The sequence below is a fragment of the Mercenaria mercenaria genome, chromosome 19 (assembly GCF_021730395.1).
Source record: "Mercenaria mercenaria strain notata chromosome 19, MADL_Memer_1, whole genome shotgun sequence".
Lineage (NCBI taxonomy): Eukaryota > Metazoa > Mollusca > Bivalvia > Venerida > Veneridae > Mercenaria > Mercenaria mercenaria.
In genome coordinates this window covers 45,003,659-45,028,595 of record NC_069379.1, presented here as the reverse complement: position 1 = coordinate 45,028,595, position 24,937 = coordinate 45,003,659, and the positions used below count along the sequence as shown (strand labels likewise).

General features: G+C 34.2%; 1 protein-coding gene across 2 annotated transcripts; it reads left to right on the top strand.

The window, feature by feature from the left end:
* Window positions 1-10,867: 10,867 nt before the first annotated feature.
* On the top strand, window positions 10,868-24,288 carry LOC123541783 (multiple epidermal growth factor-like domains protein 10). Of its 2 annotated transcripts, none has more exons than XM_045327380.2 (14): window positions 10,868-11,118; window positions 12,181-14,724; window positions 14,913-15,015; window positions 15,461-15,585; window positions 15,857-16,026; window positions 16,702-16,833; window positions 17,390-17,477; window positions 18,349-18,413; window positions 18,843-18,879; window positions 19,228-19,334; window positions 19,848-19,970; window positions 20,392-20,540; window positions 20,823-20,958; window positions 21,964-24,288. In XM_045327380.2, exons 1-14 carry the CDS (start codon window positions 11,055-11,057, stop codon window positions 22,012-22,014), a joined length of 3,894 nt encoding a protein of 1,297 aa, XP_045183315.2. In that variant the 5' UTR covers window positions 10,868-11,054; the 3' UTR covers window positions 22,015-24,288. The 2 variants fall into 2 exon arrangements, with proteins under 2 accessions (XP_045183315.2, XP_045183316.2); XM_045327381.2 differs by having other exon boundaries at window positions 10,870-11,118; window positions 15,473-15,585.
* The last annotated feature ends 649 nt before the right edge of the window (window positions 24,289-24,937 follow it).

Below are 24,937 nucleotides of genomic sequence, written 5' to 3'. Positions count from 1 at the left end.
CCAGTTGAAAAAAAAAACGGAAAAAAATGACGTTTTAGCTTCCAATATATTTTAACAGGGAATAAATACGCGTTCTGTATGCAATAAAGCTTGAAATGTGGTATCCCACCAGTCCCACTGATCTACTGACAAGAATCCTTGTTAATTTGGAGGCACAGATTCAAATCCAGTTCCACACCCTGGAAATATTTTAGACGCTCTTGAGCAAAAATATCAGTACTGCAAAGAAATTTCACGTCTGTCCTTGCTTCATATTGACTACGTTAAAGATCCGCAAAAATCTAGGGTCTCGCAAAAAAATCCCTTAAATCATGTATCTGTCACTGGTTTCAGCCGTGCAAAAATTGTATATAATCGAAAAATTTATTTAACGATAAAGACGTAACAGTGACTTGTACATATAGTTGTCTCGTGACAAGGAAAACACTTATCCTGCCATTTAGTGAAAATGAATATCCTGCTTTTAATTTTCCTTGAGTTTTTTTTCTTTTAAGGTTGTGGACCCGAAATGACAACGGATAGAAACCTGTTTCGTAACAACCGAAGAATTTCGTACGTAGATTACGTAAATGAACAGAAATTGCCGATTGGCGTTTCGGGTTTACTACCTTAAACAATAGCCACTTATTATGATATTGTCTTCTACGTATTAAGAAAACATAAATTTCCTCGTTTCTTTGAAGAACATGAAAGTGCTCTCATCTGACAATAACCTTGTGCAACTGAAACTTTATTAAGTATTTTTTTTTTTTTTTAAAAACTAGTTATTTAAATACTTGAATAGACACTTTCTTTCTAGTGTACACAAGGAAAGGTAGTTTTAACTTACTTACTAGTAAAGATATGTGACACCAAACATTCGAAGACCACCAGTTTCACATCTGACATTGATGCATTACAGATCCCTGTCTTTTTTTATTACTCATACAAAACACTTATGACACTGTAATGTAATACCTAGGTTTATAATTTTCTATTTTGGTATTTCTTTCGGATAATTAAGATTTTAACTGCACATTTCAAAAGTCGGCGAAACTTGTCAACTTTGCAGTAGCTTCGGGGTGTAAAACATCCGTTAATATCCAAGTTTAATTACCAGGTGGACAGGAAGTGAAATATTGTGTTTTCCTGTATAATCCTTTATAAACTCAATATACTCTGTGATCAAGAGAGGGAGGTGCCCAGGTACGGGCTAAGGGACTTGTTCCCGCTCTCATGAGCTGAAACTTAATAAGCATTGTTAAGAGCTAGGCTGAAGTACATTTATAATTAAGAACTTATGTTTATAGAGTTGTTAACAGAACTGTTTTAAAAGTCTCATTGAACTTTGATTGTATCTGTGAAATTAGACTGAACATTCATAAGTAACTGTGCATTGCTGTCGTAGAAAATAAATGTTAGAACTGTCGTAATGTGTTGTGTTCAAGACAAGCTTTAGGTACAACGTGTTACGTTACAACACCAAACATTTTAAAGTCACCAATTTCATATTTGGAAGTGATTATATTACAGATCTCTATCAAAATATTGTTAAATTACATGTACAAAGAAAATTTATGAAACATTTGAATGTCATCATTTCATATTTAAAGGTATATTACAAGATCTTGACAAAATATTTTTAAATTACTTATGCAAAGTCACTTATGAAACCAAACATTCGAATGTCATCCATTTCATATTCAAATGTAATTACTTTACAGGGCCCTGTCAAAATATTTTTAGTTACTTATACACATACTCCTATGGCTAAAAACAAGAAAGAATATCCAACGAAACATTTGAAAAATCAAAACGGAATTATTTCATCATTTATACTTGGATATTAGGGAAAATATTTTGACATAATAAGTTGATATATTGTATATTATTTCAGGGTCATATCATGCCGATGAAATACCATATGTGTTTGGATTTACAATTCGGTCAAATGCGTCAATATCTGGCGACACGCTTTCAAATTATACCAAAGAAGAAAAGCAAATTTCGAGGACAACGATGACGTTTTGGTCAAATTTTGCAAAAACTGGGTAAATAATTTTTACTTTTTCTTTCATTTTTTTATTTTTAAACTATAATTTATTTATTTTTCATAAATAAATAGTGGTATCATGCAGCCGGTTCAAATTTGAGCACTATTGAAAAAAAAACAAAGAAAAATATCAAACAGGGAATGCCACGCACCAAAAACGCAGCCTCCTCAAAACGAAATCCCCAGCTTGCAGACGCGTGCACCACACACACACACACACACACACACACACACACACACACCCAAAGCCAACACACAAGGACAAAACGAACAACAAACACGCACACAAAGCCAACACATAAGACGAAACGAACAAACAAAGGAACACAGTGGGGCACCGCCTTGGAACGGTCAGTGGCAAAAACACCACTGGGGAGCTTAAACCGGTTTATGGTGCACCTAACCTCACTCTTACCCCCACCATGTTCCAAAGACATGGGACAGTGTAAATAAAAGTAATCCCCTCCAGGTGAATCTCTTACACACGTAATGGAAACAAAAAGGCATGGCATGTAAAACACAAAAATGCTCGTGTATAAATATATAAAAAACAAACCTTAAGAACCAAAAACGTATGTACTCAATGCCTTTTCAGAAGACAGAGCAACAAGAGAAACACCCTTAAGGGCCCGACGAAACAGGCCAGAAGACAAATATCAAAACAGTTCAGTCCTGGTAGGATTTAAAAACTGCTTATCATAGAGTCCTCCCCCTCTTCCGTCAGACGCAATCAAAGAGCGAAGCGTAGTGTCCAACTGTAAACGGGTTGAACACTAAACATGCGGTATGTCTCAAAACAGTTGGGTCGTAACCTCTTTTAATAAAACGTTTGATAATCTTTCCAAATACATTTGGAAAATTACCGTGAATCAAGATCTTACGAATTTTGTAAACCACATCCCCATAAAAAACGGGTTTAGAAATACCTTCTCGCAGAAGTGTCTTTAAATTACTATTGAATTTTAAAACTAAATCAGAATTACGATAATAAAATTTAGCAAAATATTTACGCAGTTTGTAATAACGGTAGCCTTGCTGAAGAAGTTTACCTGTAATATATTGATTACGTTCATTGAAATGCTTGACATGACTACACGCTCTGGCAAACCGAATTAATTGAGAAATATATACCCCATAAGATGTAGCCTGAGGTACATCCCCATCCAAATGGGGAAAATTTACAATACTAAAATTAAAATCATCCCTCTTGTCATAAATGTTGGTATGTATAAAATTGTCATAAATAGAGAGATGTAAATCTAAAAATGAAGCATCAGTATCCGAATTGTTAGTTTTAATTAACTGAAGCTCCCTAGGATAAATAGTACCCACCAATTGACCAAAAAACGGATTATCCATATTAAGAATATCATCTAGATAGCGTGATGTATTATTAAATGCCGTTATAATATCTGCCTGCGTATCTGGAGAGAGGCTCAACATAAAGTCTCTTTCATAACAATATAAAAACAAATCTGCGACAAGGGGTGCACAATTTGTTCCCATGGGAATACCAACAACTTGTCTAAAAACTGCATTCCCAAACCTGATGTAAATGTTGTTCAATAAAAAGGAAAGGGCTTTACAAACTTCGTCACAGGTCCACATTGTATAATGTTTAATAATATTGTTAGTAAAAAAAGCTTTATCAAAATTGCAAGCAATAAATGTAGCATTCTCTCTGGCAAAAGTCTTTTGAATTAGAGTCATAATTTTAAATGGAAAAGAATAGGGCGCATGTATATGTTATCAGTTAAACGCTTTCTGTTTCAGAAACCCAAAAGTACCGGGAAAAGCCTCGTTATTCTGGGCAGCGTTTAATCTGACGTCACAGTATTACTTTCAAATATCCAATCAAATGACGGAGGCGTCAGTAAAGGACAAGGCGCACTTTCATCCCAGACGAATGGCGTTTTGGTCACATCTGATCCCACATATGATAAATTTACTGCAAAGTACCATACATGAAACAGGAAAGACATCACACACTCAAAATGATAAATTTCATTTTGATTTAACGGTAGTTCCAATCAAATAGAACTCTTCGTATCTATAAATAGAATATCTGCCGGTTATGTATGAACATTTCTACTTGTTATTTTTGACAAAAGCATTACAAGCAATTTTCTTCTTCCAAATTTTTTACGAAAAAAAAATGACTACATTTCGACAGAGCCTCGCAACTCGTTTAATAAATTCAATATGAAAAGACACTCGTATAATGTCCTCTATGTATATAATACGTTAATGGAAGAAATGCAAGGTTTGATCTGCATGCAGATCTGTAATTTGCATGTTCATTTACATATTTATACATGTTCTTTAAAGATTTGCATTTTCGCTAGAATTTGGGCAAAAGGCACATAATGATGAAACATTGCAGCATATTTAAGGGAAATAATTGATGGACACTTGACTAAGTTAGACAATACACACATAATGTTTATGACAAAAATGACATCGTTGAAAGTTAAACCAGTGTATATCAATGAACATAAAAAGACATGTTTTGTACATATATTAAATTAAATCTCAATGGGTTCCTGTGAATTCTGAGCTTCTGTATTTCAATGATGAATGTTTTCGCTCGAAAAGGCTACAGACACTAAAGAATAGAACTGGATTTTTTTATTACGTCTGTATGACCTTAATCTCGAAGCTATAGGGATCTAGGTCTTGCGCACATTACACTGCTTTACTATAGGAAGCATTTGTGCCGAGTTACGCCAAAAATCCTTTTTTGATGATTTACAGATCTATTGTTGGTAATACTATGGACGATGGACTGATGGATAGTAGAGTCAGGGATGGTAGATATAGAAGTAGTGGATGATAGAGTTATTGACGGTATATATAGGTATGGATGGAAGGGTTATTTTGAGTAGACTAATAAGTCGTAGACTTGTTGACATCAGAGTTATAGATGGTAAAGTTCTGGATAGTAGGCTTATAGATGGTAGTTTATGGATGGTTAAGTTATGGGCAGTATAAGAATAATAGACGGTACAGTTATGAATGGTTGAGTTATAGATCATAAAGAGGATATTTGTTTATTTAGCAACAAAATCAACAAAGAGAGGTAACTAAAATGATACATTTCAAGGAGGAATGAGTGATGGAGAGAAATATCTCACTGATAAGTTTCAGTCTTTCATTAATCAGAATAAAATAAAAAAGAATAATAGATGATAGGATTATGGATTGTGAAATAATGAACGGCAGAGTTATAGAGTTATTGACGGTAGTATGTAAAAATGGTAGAGTTATAGATAATTTGATTGTTGGACGGACGGAAATTCGGACTCATCCCACTTCTTTGTCCGCCGGTTTTGCCTGTGAAAACGGCAGTGGTAGAAAACATAGACTAAGTCTTCTATGCCTCACAAGAACAAACTTATAACATCCTAGAGATAATGAGGGATGATGCAAAAATAATTGTTCTTATTTCAGGGAAATGGGTGGGGGTGCACCCACTACCAAAGTTACAGATTTTAAAGTACTTCTTACAATCACAGACTCTTTATTCTATACTTAAACACATCAAATAGATGTCCATGTGCATCAATGACCAATCAATCATTCTTAAACCTGTCTCCGTTTACAATGACCATTTAGGTTATACAAAATGTATAATATCTATCAATGACAAGGTATTCAAGCTCATTGTTACATCACTTCTTTCCAGCTGACAATTTAAAACAACTTCATGTGAGAGCACGTAGAGGTCTTCTAAGATTTGATGCACAGCATTAAGATTTTTATCTTATCATTTTGTGTTTTGTTTTCAAATGTTTTATGCGCTGACCGACAGGTATAATTTTAGCATTCATACATATATTAAAACGCTTTTGATACACTGAATATGTTTGTTTTGGGTAGGTAATTCAATTTTAATCAATAATGGCTCTATACTGTTTACCCTTATACTTAAGTAAAATGTCATGGTTTAAGATGATTATATGCTTCAGTTTGCACTTTCTCAAACAATTGAACGTCATGAACGGAAAGTGACAAACTGAATTTAATATTATGAGTATCTTCGGAAATCAGTGAACATGTATTCATACTTGTTTACAATGAATTGTCTTCATGTTCTAATCAATGCCATTGTTTGCATAATTTAACGCATGCATTGTTTTAGCTTGAGGGTACGTCCATTGCTTTATTTATCCATTTTACTCTACATTGTTCTAACGAAAAGACAGGACAAGAAACCAAAAGTCTCGAATGATTCTTGTCACAGCATATACCTTTTGGTTTCTTTATATTAACATCCTGGAGCACTTCTATTTTCTTTCTTTTTGGGGTATTTTCACGACGGTGTCATTATTGTAACCAATCACATATATCCGGCATTTCCCATCTGTACAAATTCAGAGCGGAAATCTCAAGTCATCATCTCTGAATATGTTAATACTCGTCCAGCTGGTGATAAAAAGATTTTGACCATAATCGCAAACAGTGATGCGAATAGGTACTGAAGCTAGTGGAATAGAATGTAGAAACTCTCCAGCTCCAACTTTTATACATCCAGAAGATGTTTCATGCGCATCACCGCAACACAAATAGAGTTTACCATTGTTGTATGACATTCCTCTACAGTAACTACCTGTACTAAATGAGGTCTTCAAGGCCAGTTTCGTTCCAATAGAAACAAACTGTATTTTCTTGTCTACAAATAGTGAAACAGCCGCATCACCGGGACCAACAGCACATACACTATGAGGTCCACTTGTCAGGCGAACGATCTCAACAGGTTTATATGGGAGGGGAGAGGCGGGGGTGTGCGGGCGGGGATAAGTTCAAGCGCTACTGGGACCAAATTGTTTCCCCTTATTTTCCTTTTTTCTAGTAAGCTTTTACTTCTTTCAAGACTTATTATTGATTTATTGTACAAAAGTGGAAAAAATCATTTAATAAGCGATTTCTTGCAGTTCAAAGTGAATTTACCTCTGAAACGGAAGGGGTAGAGTTAGACATCTTTAAAAATACTGAGTTACATGCGGTAAAAGTTCTCTATTTTGCCTTCATTCTTTAGATTACATATTGTGGAAGAAATGTAGGTAGTTTTTACTTCTGCCCCAAATAATTTTTGAATGAAGTGAACAAAATTCAAAACAGACCCGCAGGATTCGACCTTAATTTTTCAATGATAGAGCTACAATTCTGTCTCATTAAATCCGTTTACTTGAGGCACCCTTAAAAAAGATATTGACAGTTATATTTTAAATTTTATAATTGTTTACAAAAATCTTTCTTTTATCAAAATTGACGGTATAATGAATTCTCCGCAAACATTTTGGATGAAGGCCATCACTTTGAAATTTGTCTCTACTTGAGCTTGAGGAAATACCATAAATTACACAAAATTTATGAAAAACGGCACGGTAAAACATTTTAAGAGTTTGCAACTCAGTGCGAAACTGTAAGATTATACCAAGCAAATGCCATTTCTAAACATTACTTTTAGGGATTTAATACCTTAAAATCAAATATTTAACACACTGTACATAAACTATACAATTATCCAAACATGGAATAAGAATAACTGTTTGAGCAATATGGAACACTTATAAGGGGCCACTAGAGCTCAAAATAAAAAGAAAATATATTTATGACTTTTTATAAACAATTTGATAGATCTTCATCAAAGATGTTCTGTAGCGAAATTGTTAGATCCTCTTCCCAAATGTATTCAGATAGGGACAATTGGCATCTTCTAGGGGCCGCTCGAGCTTAAAATAGAAAAACAAAACTTCAAACAACTCCAGATTCGCTTGACTGATATTTGTCAAGCTTGATCTATAGCATAAGTGTAAGGTCAACCCCCAATTTTGTTTAAATGGGAAGGGGGCGGGGGCATCTGGCCCTGTAAGGGGTAACCAAACTTAAAGAACTGTTCAGAACTACTTCTCATGAACCATATGATGTATCATCATCAAACATTTTTATGTAGCGTTAATATGAGGTCCTCTTCCAATTTGAACTGGTGCACTTGTGGTCCTTTTAGGGGTCGTTAGAGTTTGAAATAAGAATACATTTAAGCTCAGTTCCTCTCAGGAACCCCTCAGTGAATCTTCATCAAACTTGGGCTGTAGTATAAGATCTGCTTCCATTCATTGCAAACAGAGGGACTTGACCTCATTTACTGGCTCCCACAGCAAAAGAGTGAAAACTCTTTAAATAACCTTTAATTGATTGTTTAAAACATGTTCACCCAAGTTGCTAAGGTTAAAAAAGCAAGGCCTTAAGCTAGCGATACTCCTCTTGTGAGCAAATTGAACCCATCTGAACAACTGATTTCTATGGTTTAAATTGAGCGATGAGTTGGAGGCTGACTAAACATAGAGCGGTTCGTGAGAAGTTGTATTGTTTTTATATTTGTAGCTCTAGAAGCCACTTTAACCAGTCCAGGTAACCAGTCAAGGTGTCCCGTATTGCTCAAACTTGGGAGAGGTTCTTACTTAAATATAGCAGGGAGGGTGATGGGGGCGGCTAGCTAGACATAGATCTGTTAAAACGTAATTTACCATTAAACCTTTTCGCGACTCAGTGCACATATTAGTTGCATTCTTTGTAGTACTGTGTCATTTGTCGAATTAAAATACAATCGTATATAACCGCAAAAATTAACGATAAAGACGTAACAGTGACTTGTTTACTAGTATATAGCTGTCTCGTGACAAGGAAAACACTTATCCTGTCATTTAGTGAAAATAAATATCCTGCTTTTAATTTTTCCTGAGTTTGTTTTCTTTTAAGGTTTGGACCCGAAATGACAATGGACAGAGTGCGCGTGGTTAAAATCAGTCATATGGGATATCGGCATCCTTCGGGCGTATATGAAACCTTTTTACCGTAATAACCGAAGAATGCTGAAATCGCAATACGGAGATTACGTAAATGAACGGAAATTGCCGATTGACATTTCGATTTTAATACCTTTAACAATAACTACTTATTATGATACTATCTTCTACGTGTTAAGACATCTTAAATTTCCTCGTGTCTTCGAAGACCATGAGAGTGATTTCATCTAAATGGTTACATTGTGAAACTGAAATTTTATTAAGTATTCATTGTTTTATAATAACCCTTATTAGTTAAACACTTGAATAGATACTTCATTCTAGTCTACACAATCAAAGGCACTTGTTACCCTTCTAAAGAGTCAAGTGTGTATTCTCAAGAATAGAATATACATTTTGAGGTCATCCAGTAGGAAAGTAAATACTTTATTTGAAGGCTTATTTCATAAATTAGATTGTTATTATGAATCAATTCAGTCATTGATTAATATATCAACAATATAAATCACATGCTGCACATTTTGGAACAATAGTACACAGGACATTATAATTCTTAAGATATTATATTATTTCAAATGTATTTAACCGGGGTCAAGACTCAGATAAACACGGTGCAAAAACAGCAAAAGTAGAAAATAGATATGACCACTCTAAAATGGCTTTACCGTTTATGTCCTAAAAAGGGCACATACGTATGGACATTAAGCATAATTCCGCTGACTTAAAAGATTTCCATTTCCGTATGACAGATTCTATAATTTTGCATGCTATCTTTTTTGTTTGTTTCATGTATACGTTCTAAGAAAACGCGATTTGTTATTTTGCAACACATGCACTGTTTGTAAGTAAACAATATCACATCAGAACGTCTAACGTCTAAACGTCATGGCGGCGCGCTCAGAAAACAGGCAAATATTTACCGCTAAGAGAGTCTCTACAAAGGGATTTGGACGACGAGGATTGACCATACAGATTTTCGATGACTCTGCACGGGAGATCAACCAACTGCACAACAAAAATGCCGCGGCCAATCGATTCTAGTAGCTCGTGTTACATTTTCGGTACCTTTGTATGGCGATAGAAGGCACTGACAGGCAACGCTGAACGCTGCGGCATTAAGCTTCGCGGGACGCTCCTGAGTGACACAGATGTATAGAACAGAGAGAAGAGTCTACTAGTAAACCGGCACTTCATCAGAAGGCCTGCAGAGAAGTCCCAAAGCTTCGCAAACCCTACGTTCAATGTGTGATGCGAGAGTAGAGGGGTATCATCACCAGCCACGGACCACCAGCCTGAGCTTTGCGGCGACAAAACACCGTTGTAAGAGAGATCTTGCCGCCTTGTTATCTTCTCATTTTGTCTCTCGGGTTTCTGTCCTTTAGGTCTCGTTGGCCGTGACAGTGACTGACTTTTGGCTTTAAAATTATTTTCTTATACGTTCTTGTATAGAGGTAAATTCTTTTCATCAATTGGCTTAAAAATGCTCTGTAACGGCATGACTGAGAACATGCTGGGGATCCGCACTCTACATAGCATAATGATATGGGTGCTATATACAGAACATAGGATATGCTACGGTCATTGCTTTGCGGCCAGATGGATCCTTATTAAGCAGAAACATACGTAAATACATGGACATGTTCATGTAGATTATAACCTTTATAACGTGTTAGCAAACAGTGATTCGCTCTTGAATAAACTCATTGCTTATCATTCATATGCGTATCATTATATATATAACCCCTCGAATGTGAACGCCGAAAATTTTATAATCTTATTCGATGACAAATCACTGTTTCTGAAATGACACAGGACAAAGTTAATACTCATTATTTTCGTGATTTCACTTTCTGAAATCGCACTGTTTTGATTATTAAGAAGACAAACATGCATTAAAAATATTGTTACAAAATAGATACGTTGTAAATGGTAGTCAGATTTTCACTCAATATATATGATACTTGTAAATATGAAACAAAACAATGCTGAGAATATATCTTTTCTTCCGAACGATCAAAGTGTTTTAACAACTCATTGAGACCACTTGAAACATTCTTTTATTCAAGTGTGTTTGATGTATATAAATGACACGACACAACAGTATTATTTTAAAAACTATTAATTCAACACGTTTTCGTTTAAAAATACGTATATCAAAACAAGTTTCAGTAGGCTATTATGTATAAACAAAATGCATCCTTTGTGACACAGTGATGATTTCGACGTACGGACTATGGCCTAGTGGCACCTTTGTATTTTTTTCGATTCTCCTGATAGGTATGTTTCATTTAAATCTATAACATTATTAAGAAACAAAATATTTGTTTTCGCTGTTCATGTGAAATAAACGACAGAATAGGACCGGCAAATGCATGAATCGCGCTAATGATTCATGTTTAATTTGCCGATCCTATTCTGTCGTTTATGTCGCATGAACAGTGAAAAAAGTTTCATTTTTTATGTTTACATTATATCGTAAACAAGTTTGAATTATAAGTTGCACACATTTTGTTACAGTTCATTAAAATAAGCTTCCCGGCCATTCTGTTCAGCAGACGGAGCAACTGCGACGTCATCTAAGGAACGTTCTCCTTGACTATAAGCGGACGTCGTCAAAGTAGCGACCGGTTATCACCAAGCAACGTTTTCGTAACTTTCGCGCCTTTCCTTTTGCTGTTCATACGAAATAAATGTCATTATTTCCAATGGAAAAGAATACGGCGAATGTAAATTTTTGAGCTTAAATCATCTTTGACAATATTGGGCAACAACAATTTTTTAAAAGCATAACGTTAGTGTGTCGTTATTGATATCAATATTAAAACTAACGCCTAGGTAGTTTACGATATCTTAAATTTATTTAATGATATCACGAAATATATTTAGTGATATTCACAAAATCGAGCTATGTAATGATGCTTTTAAATCTTTTTAATGAAAAATACATTTCGTGGCATGCAATGTTAATAAATGGATAAAATTATTTGAAGATATCACAAAATATTGATAGTAAAACGGAACCTTATACGTATGTACAACTTCCAACAATACTGAATCAAAATGTTCCTAAGTCCTCTTGTGTAGAATACAATATTACGATAAAAGGCTAAATTTAAGCAACTATTAGTGGAAGTATTACACTACAAATAAAGTATTTTATATATACCAAGCAAAGTTAAACATATTTCAGTAGAATCAGTAAGATTATTAAATCAAAGTTTTATGCCAAAATAGTTTAGTGAAAGATCAGCATAGTACATCTTTTAAAGTATAATTATGATAAAACAGTATAGAGAAATAGCATAGCATATCTAAAATGATTTCGTTGGTCTTTTAAAGCGCAAAGTCTATCCTGTCCAACAAACTGCGAAACCTGTCATAACGACAATATATGTGAACGATGCGTAGACGGCTACTACAACGGACACCTGTACGTGAATCAACAGTATCTTGAAATCAAGAATTGCAGTCTAAAGTGCAGCGAGAATTGCGAAGCGTGTACTTCAAATAAAACCTGTACTAAATGCAAGCCTGGATTTTGCATCGATACAGAGAACATAACTTGTCAAAGGCGATGCAATGATATAAATTGCGAATCATGTGCGTCATGTGATGTTTGTACGAGATGTTTTGTTTGGTATTATGGTAAAACTTGTGAGCAGAAATGCAGAGACGGCTGTAAAGATGGACTTTGTAACATGGAAAATGGTCATTGTAGTTGTCGACAAAACTTTCAAGGTAAGAAATGTGACATGTGCGTTTTGGGGAAATACGGTTACAACTGTGACAAAAATTGTTCAACAGGCTGTCAGGCTAACATTTGTGACAAGCAACGTGGAGTCTGTGATCATGGCTGTAAACAAGGATATAAACGTCCCTATTGCAACTCGTGCGTTGATGGATTCTATCTTAATGGTAATACATGTGAAAATTGCCCCAACACCTGTTTGAAATGCACGTCTTCAAACTATTGTTCAATGTGTAAACCAGGATTTTGGGGGTATATGTGTCATCATACCTGTCCAGAGACTTGTAAATTTTGTGTTTCCGGAACGAAATGCCAAAAATGCATTCAAGGACATTACGGTCCATCCTGTAATGATATATGTCCAGAAGGCTGTGAAAGCAACATCTGTAGTAAGAATGACGGTCACTTCCGGACTTGCAAACCTGGATATAGTGGACACCTTTGTGACACGTGTGATGTTGGATTTTGGGGAGAGTATTGTAATACTTCCTGTAGCCGAGGCTGTTTAGATGATAAATGCACAAAAGACACTGGTACATGTATAAAAGCGTGCAAACACCGATTTACTGGAGAGAATTGTGATAGCTGTGTAAAGGGATTTCATGGAAAGGAATGTTCTGCATGTCCAAGGAACTGTGAGATTTGCACTTCAAATGTCCTGTGTAGTAGATGTCGGTCAGGATATTGGGGACCTCGATGCTCGATTCGTTGTCCACAAAATTGCGATGATAAAACATGTGACAAACTAAATGGTTCATGTACCAGTTGCATTGAAGGATTCTTTGGAGCACAATGTGAAACTAAATGCCCTGAAACATGTGCAACTAATACTTGTAACGCTGAAGGTACCTGTTTCGCCTGTAATAGTGGATATTTTGGAGCAAACTGTTCGAATGTATGTCCTTCTAACTGTGAAGAAAAATGTCAAAGAAGAAGTGGATATTGTCGATCGTGTATTGATGGGTACTTTGGCAATCTTTGTGATAGAAAATGCCCCGAGAACTGTTTAAGCTGCATATCGGAAACAAATTGTTCATATTGCAAAACAGGATTCAAAGGCACTATTTGTGAATATGAATGTTCTAACTGCAAATATGGAACTAAATGTAGACAACATGATGGTTTCTGTGAAAAGGAATGCGCCGACGGTTTATACGACACAATGTGTGATAGAACGTGTTCGAAGGAATGTAAAACGTGTGCCAGAACATCACACTTTAGGTGTTCTTCTTGCATTCACGGAAAATACGGCAAACGTTCCAATAACGGGGAAACATATCTAACATGTAAATTAAATTGTAGTGCGGCATGCTTTAATAACAGCTGTAACGAAGAAAATGGCCAATGTCTACACGGATGTTTACAAGGACGTTTTTGGGGTTCGTATTGTAAATCGTTTTGTCCAAGGCACTGTAAGAATGGAAAGTGTTCTGTTGATGACGGAGCATGCTCTGAAGGCTGTGAAGAAGGATATTTTGGAAGAAAATGTTCATGGCGTTGCAATGTCTACGATAGTTATTGTTCGGCATGCTTAGCAGACGAAAACTATCAATATGAAGGCTGTATTATGTGTAACAAGGGTTACTATCCAACAAATGGTCTAATTGATCAGCTGAAACACAAGCGATGTGGACCTTGTTCACCTAACTGTTCACTTAACGAATGCAATACAACAAATGGATTTTGTCTACACGGCTGTATTATGGGATTATGGGGAAGGGAGTGTGAGAAATCATGTGATCTTAATTGTTTAAGTTGTAACCAAACTAGCGGAGATTGCTTGAAGTGTACCGACGGAAGATACGGCATCAGATGCTTAGAAAATTGTAGTATAAACTGCGGAAGAAGAAATGGAGTACCCGTATGCATTCAAAATGATGGTCAATGTTTAAATGATTGTAGTAAGAAGACAAGTTACGGTACATATTGTGAAAACGAATGTAGCAAGAATTGTTTAAATGGTGAATGTCACTGGAAAACAGGACATTGCATCTTAGGATGTATAAACGGGTTCCATGGTAAGATTTGTGACATGCCCTGCAGCAAAAACTGCGTGAACAACACTTGTAATAGATTAGGCGGAGATTGTAGTGTAGGATGCCAGCCAGGATTTGAAGGAACGGCCTGCACTCGAGGTAAATCACTTTTTTTCTACAAATCTAAAATAATGTACTGCACTGAACCTTAATTTCATCTATTCAAATCATAAGACATTAAATATATTACATTAAGCTCAATGTACGGCTCATTAATTATGTCTATATAGACTATATCTTTACTTAATTATAGAATATTGATCATATATCTTTATGTTATGTTCAAGTGACTAGTGGCATCAATTTGAGCGTTATCATAGGTACAGGCAGTGCCTTGATAGTAATTCTGATTGGCATTACTACAACGGTTATCTGTAAATGCCATAAACGGTAAGAAATATTTACAACATTATATTAAATGTTTAAAATATACCATTGTTTTATAACAATTTCCTTGCAAAGATGTTCATAAATAATATTCTTCATGTCATTCCATTAGATCCATACAGATGTCTTTTATATTGCTTATTGATTGATACAATACGAAGTGTGCATTGCCTTGTTTTCCAAAGAATATCAGTAATTTCACAAAACAGTAAAAATCTGAAACTGATGTAAACTGCTTTAAAGGAAATGTAATTACATGCCCACCACCTTAAAAAGTGTGACGTAGCATCTATTACAATCATATTCTTTGTTGTGTTCGACTTTACCGGCAAATTGTGCACGTCTCCACCTTTGCCAGTTGTACTGATATCATGCGGTTTATTTTCATTGTTTTTTTTTTATAGTTAATACATAATGATTATTAGTTGGTAGTATTTATTCATCACAGTATGTTTTATAGAAACAGGACCAAACCATCACTTGAAATGAGAGAACGACATAGAAATATCAATGTTGACCATGTTGAGATAGACAATCGGAATGATATGAACAGTCGACCGAATGTAGCTGCTGGTAAATTGAAAATGATTTAATGCGTTTGTTTCACTATTATCGTAACTTACCTTGCAAAATGATTTCTTATAAAATGTTATTGTTTCTGATTAAAATGCTACATCTAGTTTTCTAAGTCACTATAACTATCACCTGTCGTTATGGCCAGAATTTAATTTTATCATGTTAGACTTCAGTATTACGCGAGTTTATGAAAACTATTTATAGCACACCAAACGGCAAACGAAAGGAATGCCACATGATTTATAAACAAGCGTGCTCATTTATGCAGGAAGCAGCAAGGAAAGTGGAAATCTGGACAATAGAAATACTGAAGCAAGGGTAGAATACGCTTATATTCCAAAGACTGAAAGATTTCTGACACAAGTAGACTCCAGCGAGGAGGTGGAAATAGAATCGTACGAAGATGAAAACCTCAGGGGAGTTGAAGCAACACAGACGGTCTGTACACACTGTGTACATGTTTTATTAAAGAACACGCAAATAACCCCATGTAGCCAATTTTTGCCACTTTTGTATTATTACATATTCCTTGATGTGCAAACGTGTTTCGTGTTAAACATATAATCATTGTTTGCAATTCGTACAAAATATACTTTATTACAAAAAGGAAAGTATATCCGGTCCAGCTCGCCGTGTATGATAATCTTCTTAACGATTATCAGCAAATTCATATCTTGTTACTCATTACAACTAATTTGAACTTAAAACATGTCGTCCCCATGATATTATGTCCTTTTTACACTAAGTCATATTTTATCTTTCTTTTTAAACAATATCCGCTGTCAGCGAGTGTACCTCGGTAGCTACACATTACAACCGAATGAAAGTTAACACACCTCTTTGACAATTCTTAATGAATGGCATAGGTTATATAGCTTTTTGAATCCAGTACCCTCTATGGTATATCCCTTTAATTCCAGGGCTGTTGAACAGATTTGTGACAGGCCCCAGAATGCTGACATCTCATTGGTCAATTTAACTCGGAAAACAGAATCAACCAGTCAATAGCTGAAGTGTTGATTCTAGTCTCTCAAATTAATTTTCTAAAGGTTAGCATCTGTTCTTCATTAACAACAGAGTATATCATAAAAGCAATTATGTATTACACTTCAGACAATGTTTACAATCCATGATGATGGTACGTACTACAATACGGCTGCAGTACTGAAACGAAGGGTACCAATAGACAAACTGAAGGAGTTTGTTTCAAAAAAGACAATGGACGATTTCATTAAAGAATTTAAGGTAGTAAAAGGCAACATTCGTATGATCGTAAATAATGGTATAATGATCAAGTATGACATGAATTTGTGTAGTTGTTGTGTAATTGTCGCTTTATATGCGCACGCTCGCAATGAGTACATGTTAAAGTCCCATAAGTCTTAACATTTTATTTACAACGTGATGAAACAGCTACCTAAAGAGATCTTTGACAGAAAAAAAACACTACTCTCAATTCTACACATCCATGTATAGAGTTAGAGTCATAAAGGGGAGGTAATAAAAAGCAATGTACTGCCATATTAATCAATATTCAAACCTTTAATAAATATTACAGAAATCAATGAATGAAAATATGATTTAACAGGAAACTAATGTACTTCCTGTTCCATACCTGTGGCAGTCACATTTTTACCAAAGACATTATAAGCCTTTAATTGCTATAATTGAAATGGATGGTTTAAACGTTTACCAATGACTCTATGAAACGTCCGCAATGAATTTAATTCTTCATAGTTATATTTATATTTTCAGTTTGACTTATCCTAGACAGAGCTGCTTATGTTTTTCATATTTTCAGGAACTGCCTGTTGGACTTATAAAACCATATGGGATATCACAAACGACGGAAAATTTTAAAAAGAATCGATACCGAGGATTATATCCGTGTAAAGTTTTCTTTTGTTATGAAATGCTGTAAATCATTATTCTTTAATAAAGGTTTAGAACTATAATACGAAGCCATAAATTGAAGTATTTTGTAAATAAGCAATATCTTAACCAGCAATCTACTTTTCTATGTTTTTCCGTAGTGTCCCGTACGACTGGATACTTACTGGAATATTCTAAGAATGATGTTCTTCTTTAAAAGGAAAGAAATAGAAAAATCGATTTCTGAAAACTACATTTAGCCTAAGTTATGTGAAATTTCTCGACTTGGACATTATTTCAAATATATCAAAACGAAATTTTGAAAATGATGTTTTAAATGCGTAGAGCTCTCTAGAAGTGTGACCCCTTAATGCGGTCCTTTTCTAGAATTCAATTGTAATATAAGTAAATTGATAACCATTTTCTGGTTTATATGCTCTTCAATTTTCATGTAAAACAACAACTTTTTTCTACGATTGGATGCTTTTTGAACATTTTTCTTTCGAAATAAAGGGCTAACCGTCAATTTTCACAGCAGAAGACATTATAATTATTAATTGTTTATCTTTGACTCGTATTTTATTATTTATAACCGCAAAACAGGAATTTACTAACTTAAATTGTCAAGCACATCGTTTGTATCTAATCGATCACCAACCAAATCGAACCATGTGCCCTGTAATGCTGATACAAATGGACCAGCTATCTTTAAATTAAAATTGCAACTCTGTTTCTCGAATTACGAGGGGTCGAATACCCTCACATTCAAATCAAAATGATTTTTCGTGACGGGACTTGAAAATGTCTTGGAGATAAACGGAGTTTTGAGATAAGAAAGGTCGACATATTAAGTTTTAACTGTAATTTCTAGATTGTTTCGTTCTTCAGATGACAAAAGAAGAGTGGTGATTAGGCAAAACAAAGATGACTACATAAATGCAAGCTACATAGACGTAAGAAACAAGCACCTTAAGTTCGAAATCGAACGAAGGTGTTATTACAACTTCTTGTCACGTTGTATCTAGGTTTGATCGTTCTGAAGTGATGTCTTTTGTCGGATCAAACCTTTGTTAATTACATCTATTTTGTATTAGAAATGTCACTTGTTCTACTCTGGGACAGTTCTATATTTAAAATATTAAAAATGAATCTTTCAAGCTAGTCTTACTAAACAATATGTCGTTATACTACGTAAACGTATGGTGTTACATTTACTTTCATTTTTGCAATTGTATGGCCTGACAATCAGTACTTGCGGAAAAAGTATCATAGACAGATATTCGTGGTTTGTATTATGCCTATTTTAAGACTTTAAATAGAATATTTTAGTTTGTGAAGTTAAAAATCCCGCTTTATTTGCATGATTTTGTTTTTTTTCATAGGGACATAATAAGAAGAATGCCTATATAGCCTGTATGGGTATGTAAACTCTATGTATACTATGAAATCGGTATTATTCGTGGCGGAATAATTTTCGTGGCGGATTAATTTACGTAGGTGTTTAATTTTCGTGGATTTTGTGGCCGAGTCAATCCACGAAATTAAATTTCAACGAATGTGAACTCCAACGAAATAGCTGTTAACAAACAACCTTTATGACTACGACATTAAAATATGAAATTCATTGTATATATAAAGCATGTCTTTGATTATTTCATTAATATCAGTTTTTGTTTTCATTTTAAGATATAAATTTGAACTACTTTCTTCCATGACATATCAGCAGTCAATGTAGTAAATATTCTCTTATTAATCATAATTATTAAGGACCAACCACTAAACACATGGGTGTAGACTTTGCTGTATTTTGGGAAATGATTTGGCAGGAGAGTGTTAGCATAATTGTCATGTTGACAAACTTAAAAGAGTTAGGGGTAAGTTATAATTATTTCACTAGTTTATATTTCCAAACTGACACGTCCTCGGACACAGTCTATACGGAGACACGACTTTTTATTGCAGTTTCAAAGTTATGTTATGTGACAGGTCCAATTCTATAGTTATGTGAGCTGTTACGCCAAAAATTAAAACTCAAACTTTTAAAATTAATTTCTAATCTCATGAAACTCTTATTAAATTGGGTTCCTTAAGACGTCTGGCAATAGACTTAACTATTGAACCACAGATCAATCAATTAGCATATTAATGATACTATATTATTGTATTCCTGGGTTTCCTGAACGTTACTTATTTTAAGAAGGCGTAAAAATGTACCTTGTGGTCGTAGAATTAGCATACAGAAGTTTAAGACCCTGTCAGAAAGATCCGTAAACACTGACTTTTAGGATCATTTTCACAATAACTTGATAGATATAATGCTGTTTCATTTTCGCATAAGATATTCGAATTTGTAAAGTCATATCTATGTCAATTTATCAAAATTAAAGGTTCCGAAATGTGACAAATATTGGCCAGATAGAGGATCGCAGGGACTGTACGGTGATGTACAAGTTACGTGTCTTTCAGAAGATATCATGACAGATTACACAATCAGGACCTTCACTGTTCAGGCTAGTAAAAGCTTAATTTATAAATTAACAATCACAATTTCCGAAGTATCATACAGAGAACACTTAATCCAAAGGAAATATACAAATTGCTATTATTGGTCCGTCACTTTAATTCACAAAAATACTTTGATACACTTTGTTTTGACTTTATAACACTTGTTCACAATTTGTGTGAATTTGCAACTGAGGGTCGAGCATGTATATGTGTTTACTTTTGACATTCTGGTCTGTGATAACAACCAGTCTATTATTTTGTATGTTTTACTTACAAAGTAACTAATGGTCAGTTTAAAAATTCTTTGTTGAAATATACTTGCTCTCAAATTTTCTCAATTTTAAAATGTAAATTCAAAAGTAACAAAAGAACAAATGTATGACATGAAATTCAGAATTATCCAATCGTAATCGTCCATTGTTGCAGAAAACACAAAAGCGGAAGTTGTACCAAATGCATTTTACATCATGGCCAGATAAAGGTATTCCAGAAAGCGTTCATAGCTTGACAGACTTCCAAAACCGTGTTAACAACTTGAACATAGTTACCTCGGGACCAGTCGTTGTCCACTGCAGGTAACTTTTTCACTTTGTTTATGACATTTACATTCATTGTTCTTTTCAATGTAAATGGAAATACTAGATCCCTTTCCTTGACATAGTCGACTTAGACCTCATTCATTTACATGTATGGGTAATGATGCTCCCATACCCATAGCCAAGTCGTAATGGTCGTAGACTTCAAATTACTTGATTGAATATATAGCAGATTTGTTTCCAAATTGTTATCAGGTGCTTTGTGCACAAGTGTTCTATCGTCATATTAAGTCCCTCTGTATATCTCGTACACTATTTCAGCGCAGGGATTGGGCGTACCGGTACATATATAGCTTTAGATATTCTGACCAAGGAGGGACGCTCAGAAAAATACGTTGACATATTTGCCTGCGCAAGAAACATGAGGGAGGACCGTGTAAATATGATACAAACCGCTGTAGGTATATTTTATACATGTAAGACGTGACAGCTTATATGTGTTTAAGATCGGCCATCTTGTTACTTGCATTTAAAGTGCTTTTTGTCTCCAGTAAAGTCGTTAATACATTGTAGCTTACATCTTAATCAGTCGGGGAAATAAGAAATTTCTATTTTTTTTTTGACATATGTGAACATTGGATATGTTGATCTTCCATAAGTTCCATATGGCTTTAACTTCTATGCTTAAACAGATGTAACATATGTGATAGATACTATGCATAATTAAATTATTCGAAAAGATCCGGTTTTATCATTGCACATGAACATACACAATAAGAAGCCCTAAAAAGAGTTAGTCAAGAACAAAAGATTCAATAAAACTTTCTACTATATCCAACATCATTAAAATAGTCAACTGTTTAAAACAGTGAAAAATATCAATTTTATTTCACTGATAAATTTCAGTATTTCACAGTAGAGTATAAAATAAATGTGTCCATATCATATTCCCAAGGAAAAAAATTGGCAGCCACATTTTAGACAAAGGATTTAAGGGGTTTTAACTAATATTGTTTTATAGTTTGTATAAGTCAATGTAATGAACTTAAATATTTTATCTGTGTAATGACTGATCATATACTGTGTAAAACGTTTATGTTGGTATGAAATCACATATATTAATGGTACAACAATCACAAATACACTCTACATGGGCATTTACCTGCTGAAACATTCACATGCAATTATTTGACCGAGATGTCGATAAATAAAGTTGATACGTTTAAAACTGTTCTGAAGTGATCCGTCAGCAGTTAACGCAGAAAAAAATCTACTGTATAGATTTATTAATGATAGAAAGATAAGTCAAGACATGATTGTAATTCCACCAAATTTGAACTTGTATATTTTACATGAAGTGTTTCATAACTAAAGCTCACATAATCAAACTAAATTGTAAAAGAATACTGTTACCTACTCATAATGTTTTTCCAGCATCTAATGACCGAAATGTTCATTTCAGGACCAGTATATGTTTCTCCACCAGTCTCTAGTGCATGTGCTAACAGGCTAAACAGTAGTGGAGTGTTCGGATTTACTGGCTTTGTGATAAAACAGAGACAAAAACATCAGCGATATTCAAGATGTATACCACAAATATGTCAGCGGCTTTACTTTATTCCTTTATTTTTTACTTACCTAGTTACTTTAGTATTCATGATATACATGTACAATTGTGTCGTTTTAAAGACTTCAGAAGTTTGCATCACTAAATCAAAAAGTAACATAGAATGAAAGAAAGGAGAATGATGCGGATAGTGATTTGAAAAATGTTTATTTGGTTATACATACAATGTATGATTGTGCTTAATGTATACATCGTGTTCCAATCTCTTTAAACACGTCAATTATTTTCATTCTTTACTTCGCTTGTACATTGAGCAAGGTTACAAAATATTCATAAAACGAGTCACAAACTATTTATGAAATATAATATGAAGTTTAGGGACAGGCATAAATTAAGGAAAGAATTAGTACGAGACATATTGTAAGAAATCTGCATACGAAGTCTTTCATTTACAGAAATGACAATGAATATGTGTAGATGAAGTGTCGAAGCGAATATTTATTCATTTAGTTATTTGTATTATCATCAATATTATTCTTAACTTATAAAACTTATAAGCTTATCTACTCTTACTCTTTACTAATTGTTTCTTATTTTATAATTCGTAAACGTTCAACGTTCTAGACGATTGGAATTCCAATTTCAAGGAAATAACAGATAATAATAGAACCATAACTGTTACCATATAATTGTTTCTTTGATCGGTTGTAGAAATTTTGGAAACCGAGACACGAAAAGTGAAATATTCTAAAGCGAGACTTGTGTAAAATTCTAATCTATCCCCCACCAAAGCACTGTATTTGTTTGAATCATATTGTTTCTCCATTCACGATGTCATTTTTGATCTTGAATCAATCATTTAAGCAATCAATAAATAAATCAATCAATCTAAGGTCTAAAAGATGATTAAATCAATTAGTTTAAGATACAAGAGATTTAACTTTTCATTGCTTTAGATCTCTTTCTCCACATTTGTGTTACTTCACGCATATTTTGTATTATATATGCCACATCTTCTATTGAGGAAAACTGAAGTAAAAATAAAAGTGCCTGTACTTCATTATGACACTTTTACTGAAATGTTAATATCAAATTGCACTTCAATCCGTTGATTGTTGTTCTGGGAGTGATATGTCAACTTTGAGACTTCTAATGCTGGAGGAAGCCTCCGGATATTAAACAGAGTACATCTAAAAACGCAACACTTGGTCTACAATCAATATTTTAAACCTGATAATTGACAAGAATACTGCACTAACTTGGATTTCTTTTTTTGGTTTTGGTTTTGGATGATTGTCAGTTTTTTACACGATCTTACAATACTACACAAAATTCAAATATACATGTACAAGAAAGTATGAAAAATCGAGGATAAAAACGTTGCGTTTCTAGATCTACTGAGCAAATTTCAGACATGGGTTAGCTTCTACTAATAGGTAGAAACTTTCTGCAAGCCAGTTGGATGGCTTCCTAATATGAAAAATTTCTGGACCTAAGTTAGGCGTCCAAGTCTAAGATGTGGGAACGAGTATTTTAGACGAATTACACTTAACAATTTTAACCAGTCACCTTCAAATAAACTATTCACAATAAAGTCCTAATAGTTATTCACATATTTACACAAATTCTGCGTCTGATTTACATAGAAAAAGGCACTTAAGGAACAAGTAGTTAGATTTTAAGATTCAACTATCACCAAGAAGACATATTTGATGTCTCGTTCAGCTCCTTACGCATGTCTGCAACTATAGTGTTAAACATCGCCCGTATTTCTGAGAGTTACACTTTTCAAGATTTATCCAATACAATTTTTTTAAAGAATTTGCTTATCGTGGTTATGATTCGCTTTAACCCTTCGGTCTTTTATCTTCAGAACGTCCAAATGAGCTCGAGTTTTGAATAGCATGCCATCTTAGCGGGCATACAATGTATCTTGTTAGATCTCATTCTCTTTATTGCTGTCAAAGTATGTAGATCATGTCTTGTGAACCAGAATATTGATTTGTTGACGGTGCATAAGAAGTATTGAAATACGAATACTTTTTGTTACTTTGTGTAAATCAATGCAATAATTTTTCTGTAATTGTAACGATTAATTTTTTGTATTTTCATTTTAATTTAAGTTACTGGTAGTAAGAGACCTTGTGCGCATTTAAAACTATCATAGATACTGATGTTCTGGAATCTTTTCTCTCTGCAAATAAAACAAGATGTTACAAATTTTGCTCTCTTGTGACTGCATTCTCTTATATATAACCATGATTACTTGTTTTAATTAAATTACGAGGAATTAACATGATGCGTTCAATGTATGGGTACTGACCCGATTTTCAAACACAGGTTACTGTGCCAAGTGCACGGAAAACTTCTTAAAGGGTTAGTATATCTTTCAAATGAAAATGCAAAGAGTACACATGCTATATATATATTAGTTGTACGGGTTAAAGTATTTGTACTGGTAAGAATTATCTCCTGTAAAACCTTAAATATCTCTTTTGATTGTTGAGGAGCTATTTAGCTGTTTATATCAGGCATGGACAGATAAAGTTAAAAATTCTTAATCTAAGCAAAACCTGTGAGAGGTAGTGTTACTTAACCACACAGTCAAAGAAGTCCCTATAACGACTGAATAAAGATTGCATGGAATACCATCGACTGCCCGCGGTTGAAAATATGCGGAAATAATATTTATAACATGAGTAATCATCAGAAGCCAGGCAAGCAACATTCACAACACTACATCCGATCTTGAAATATTTAAAAATGTGTTATTGGTATTAATTCAGCTGTTTTAAACATCAGATGGACTCGACTTACAAGAAGTATAGCGTATCCTATTATGAAGTTTACGTCCTTGTACATGGTAAGT

Excerpts from the sequence above, each read along its gene's own strand:
- LOC123541783 (XM_045327380.2), top strand. The coding sequence starts at position 11,055 with ATGATTTCGACGTACGGACTATGGCCTAGTGGCACCTTTGTATTTTTT. Across the intron at positions 15,586-15,856 it reads TCGACCGAATGTAGCTGCTG|GAAGCAGCAAGGAAAGTGGA; the intron begins GTAAATTGAAAA and ends TCATTTATGCAG. Across the intron at positions 17,478-18,348 it reads ATACCGAGGATTATATCCGT|ATGACAAAAGAAGAGTGGTG; the intron begins GTAAAGTTTTCT and ends TTCGTTCTTCAG.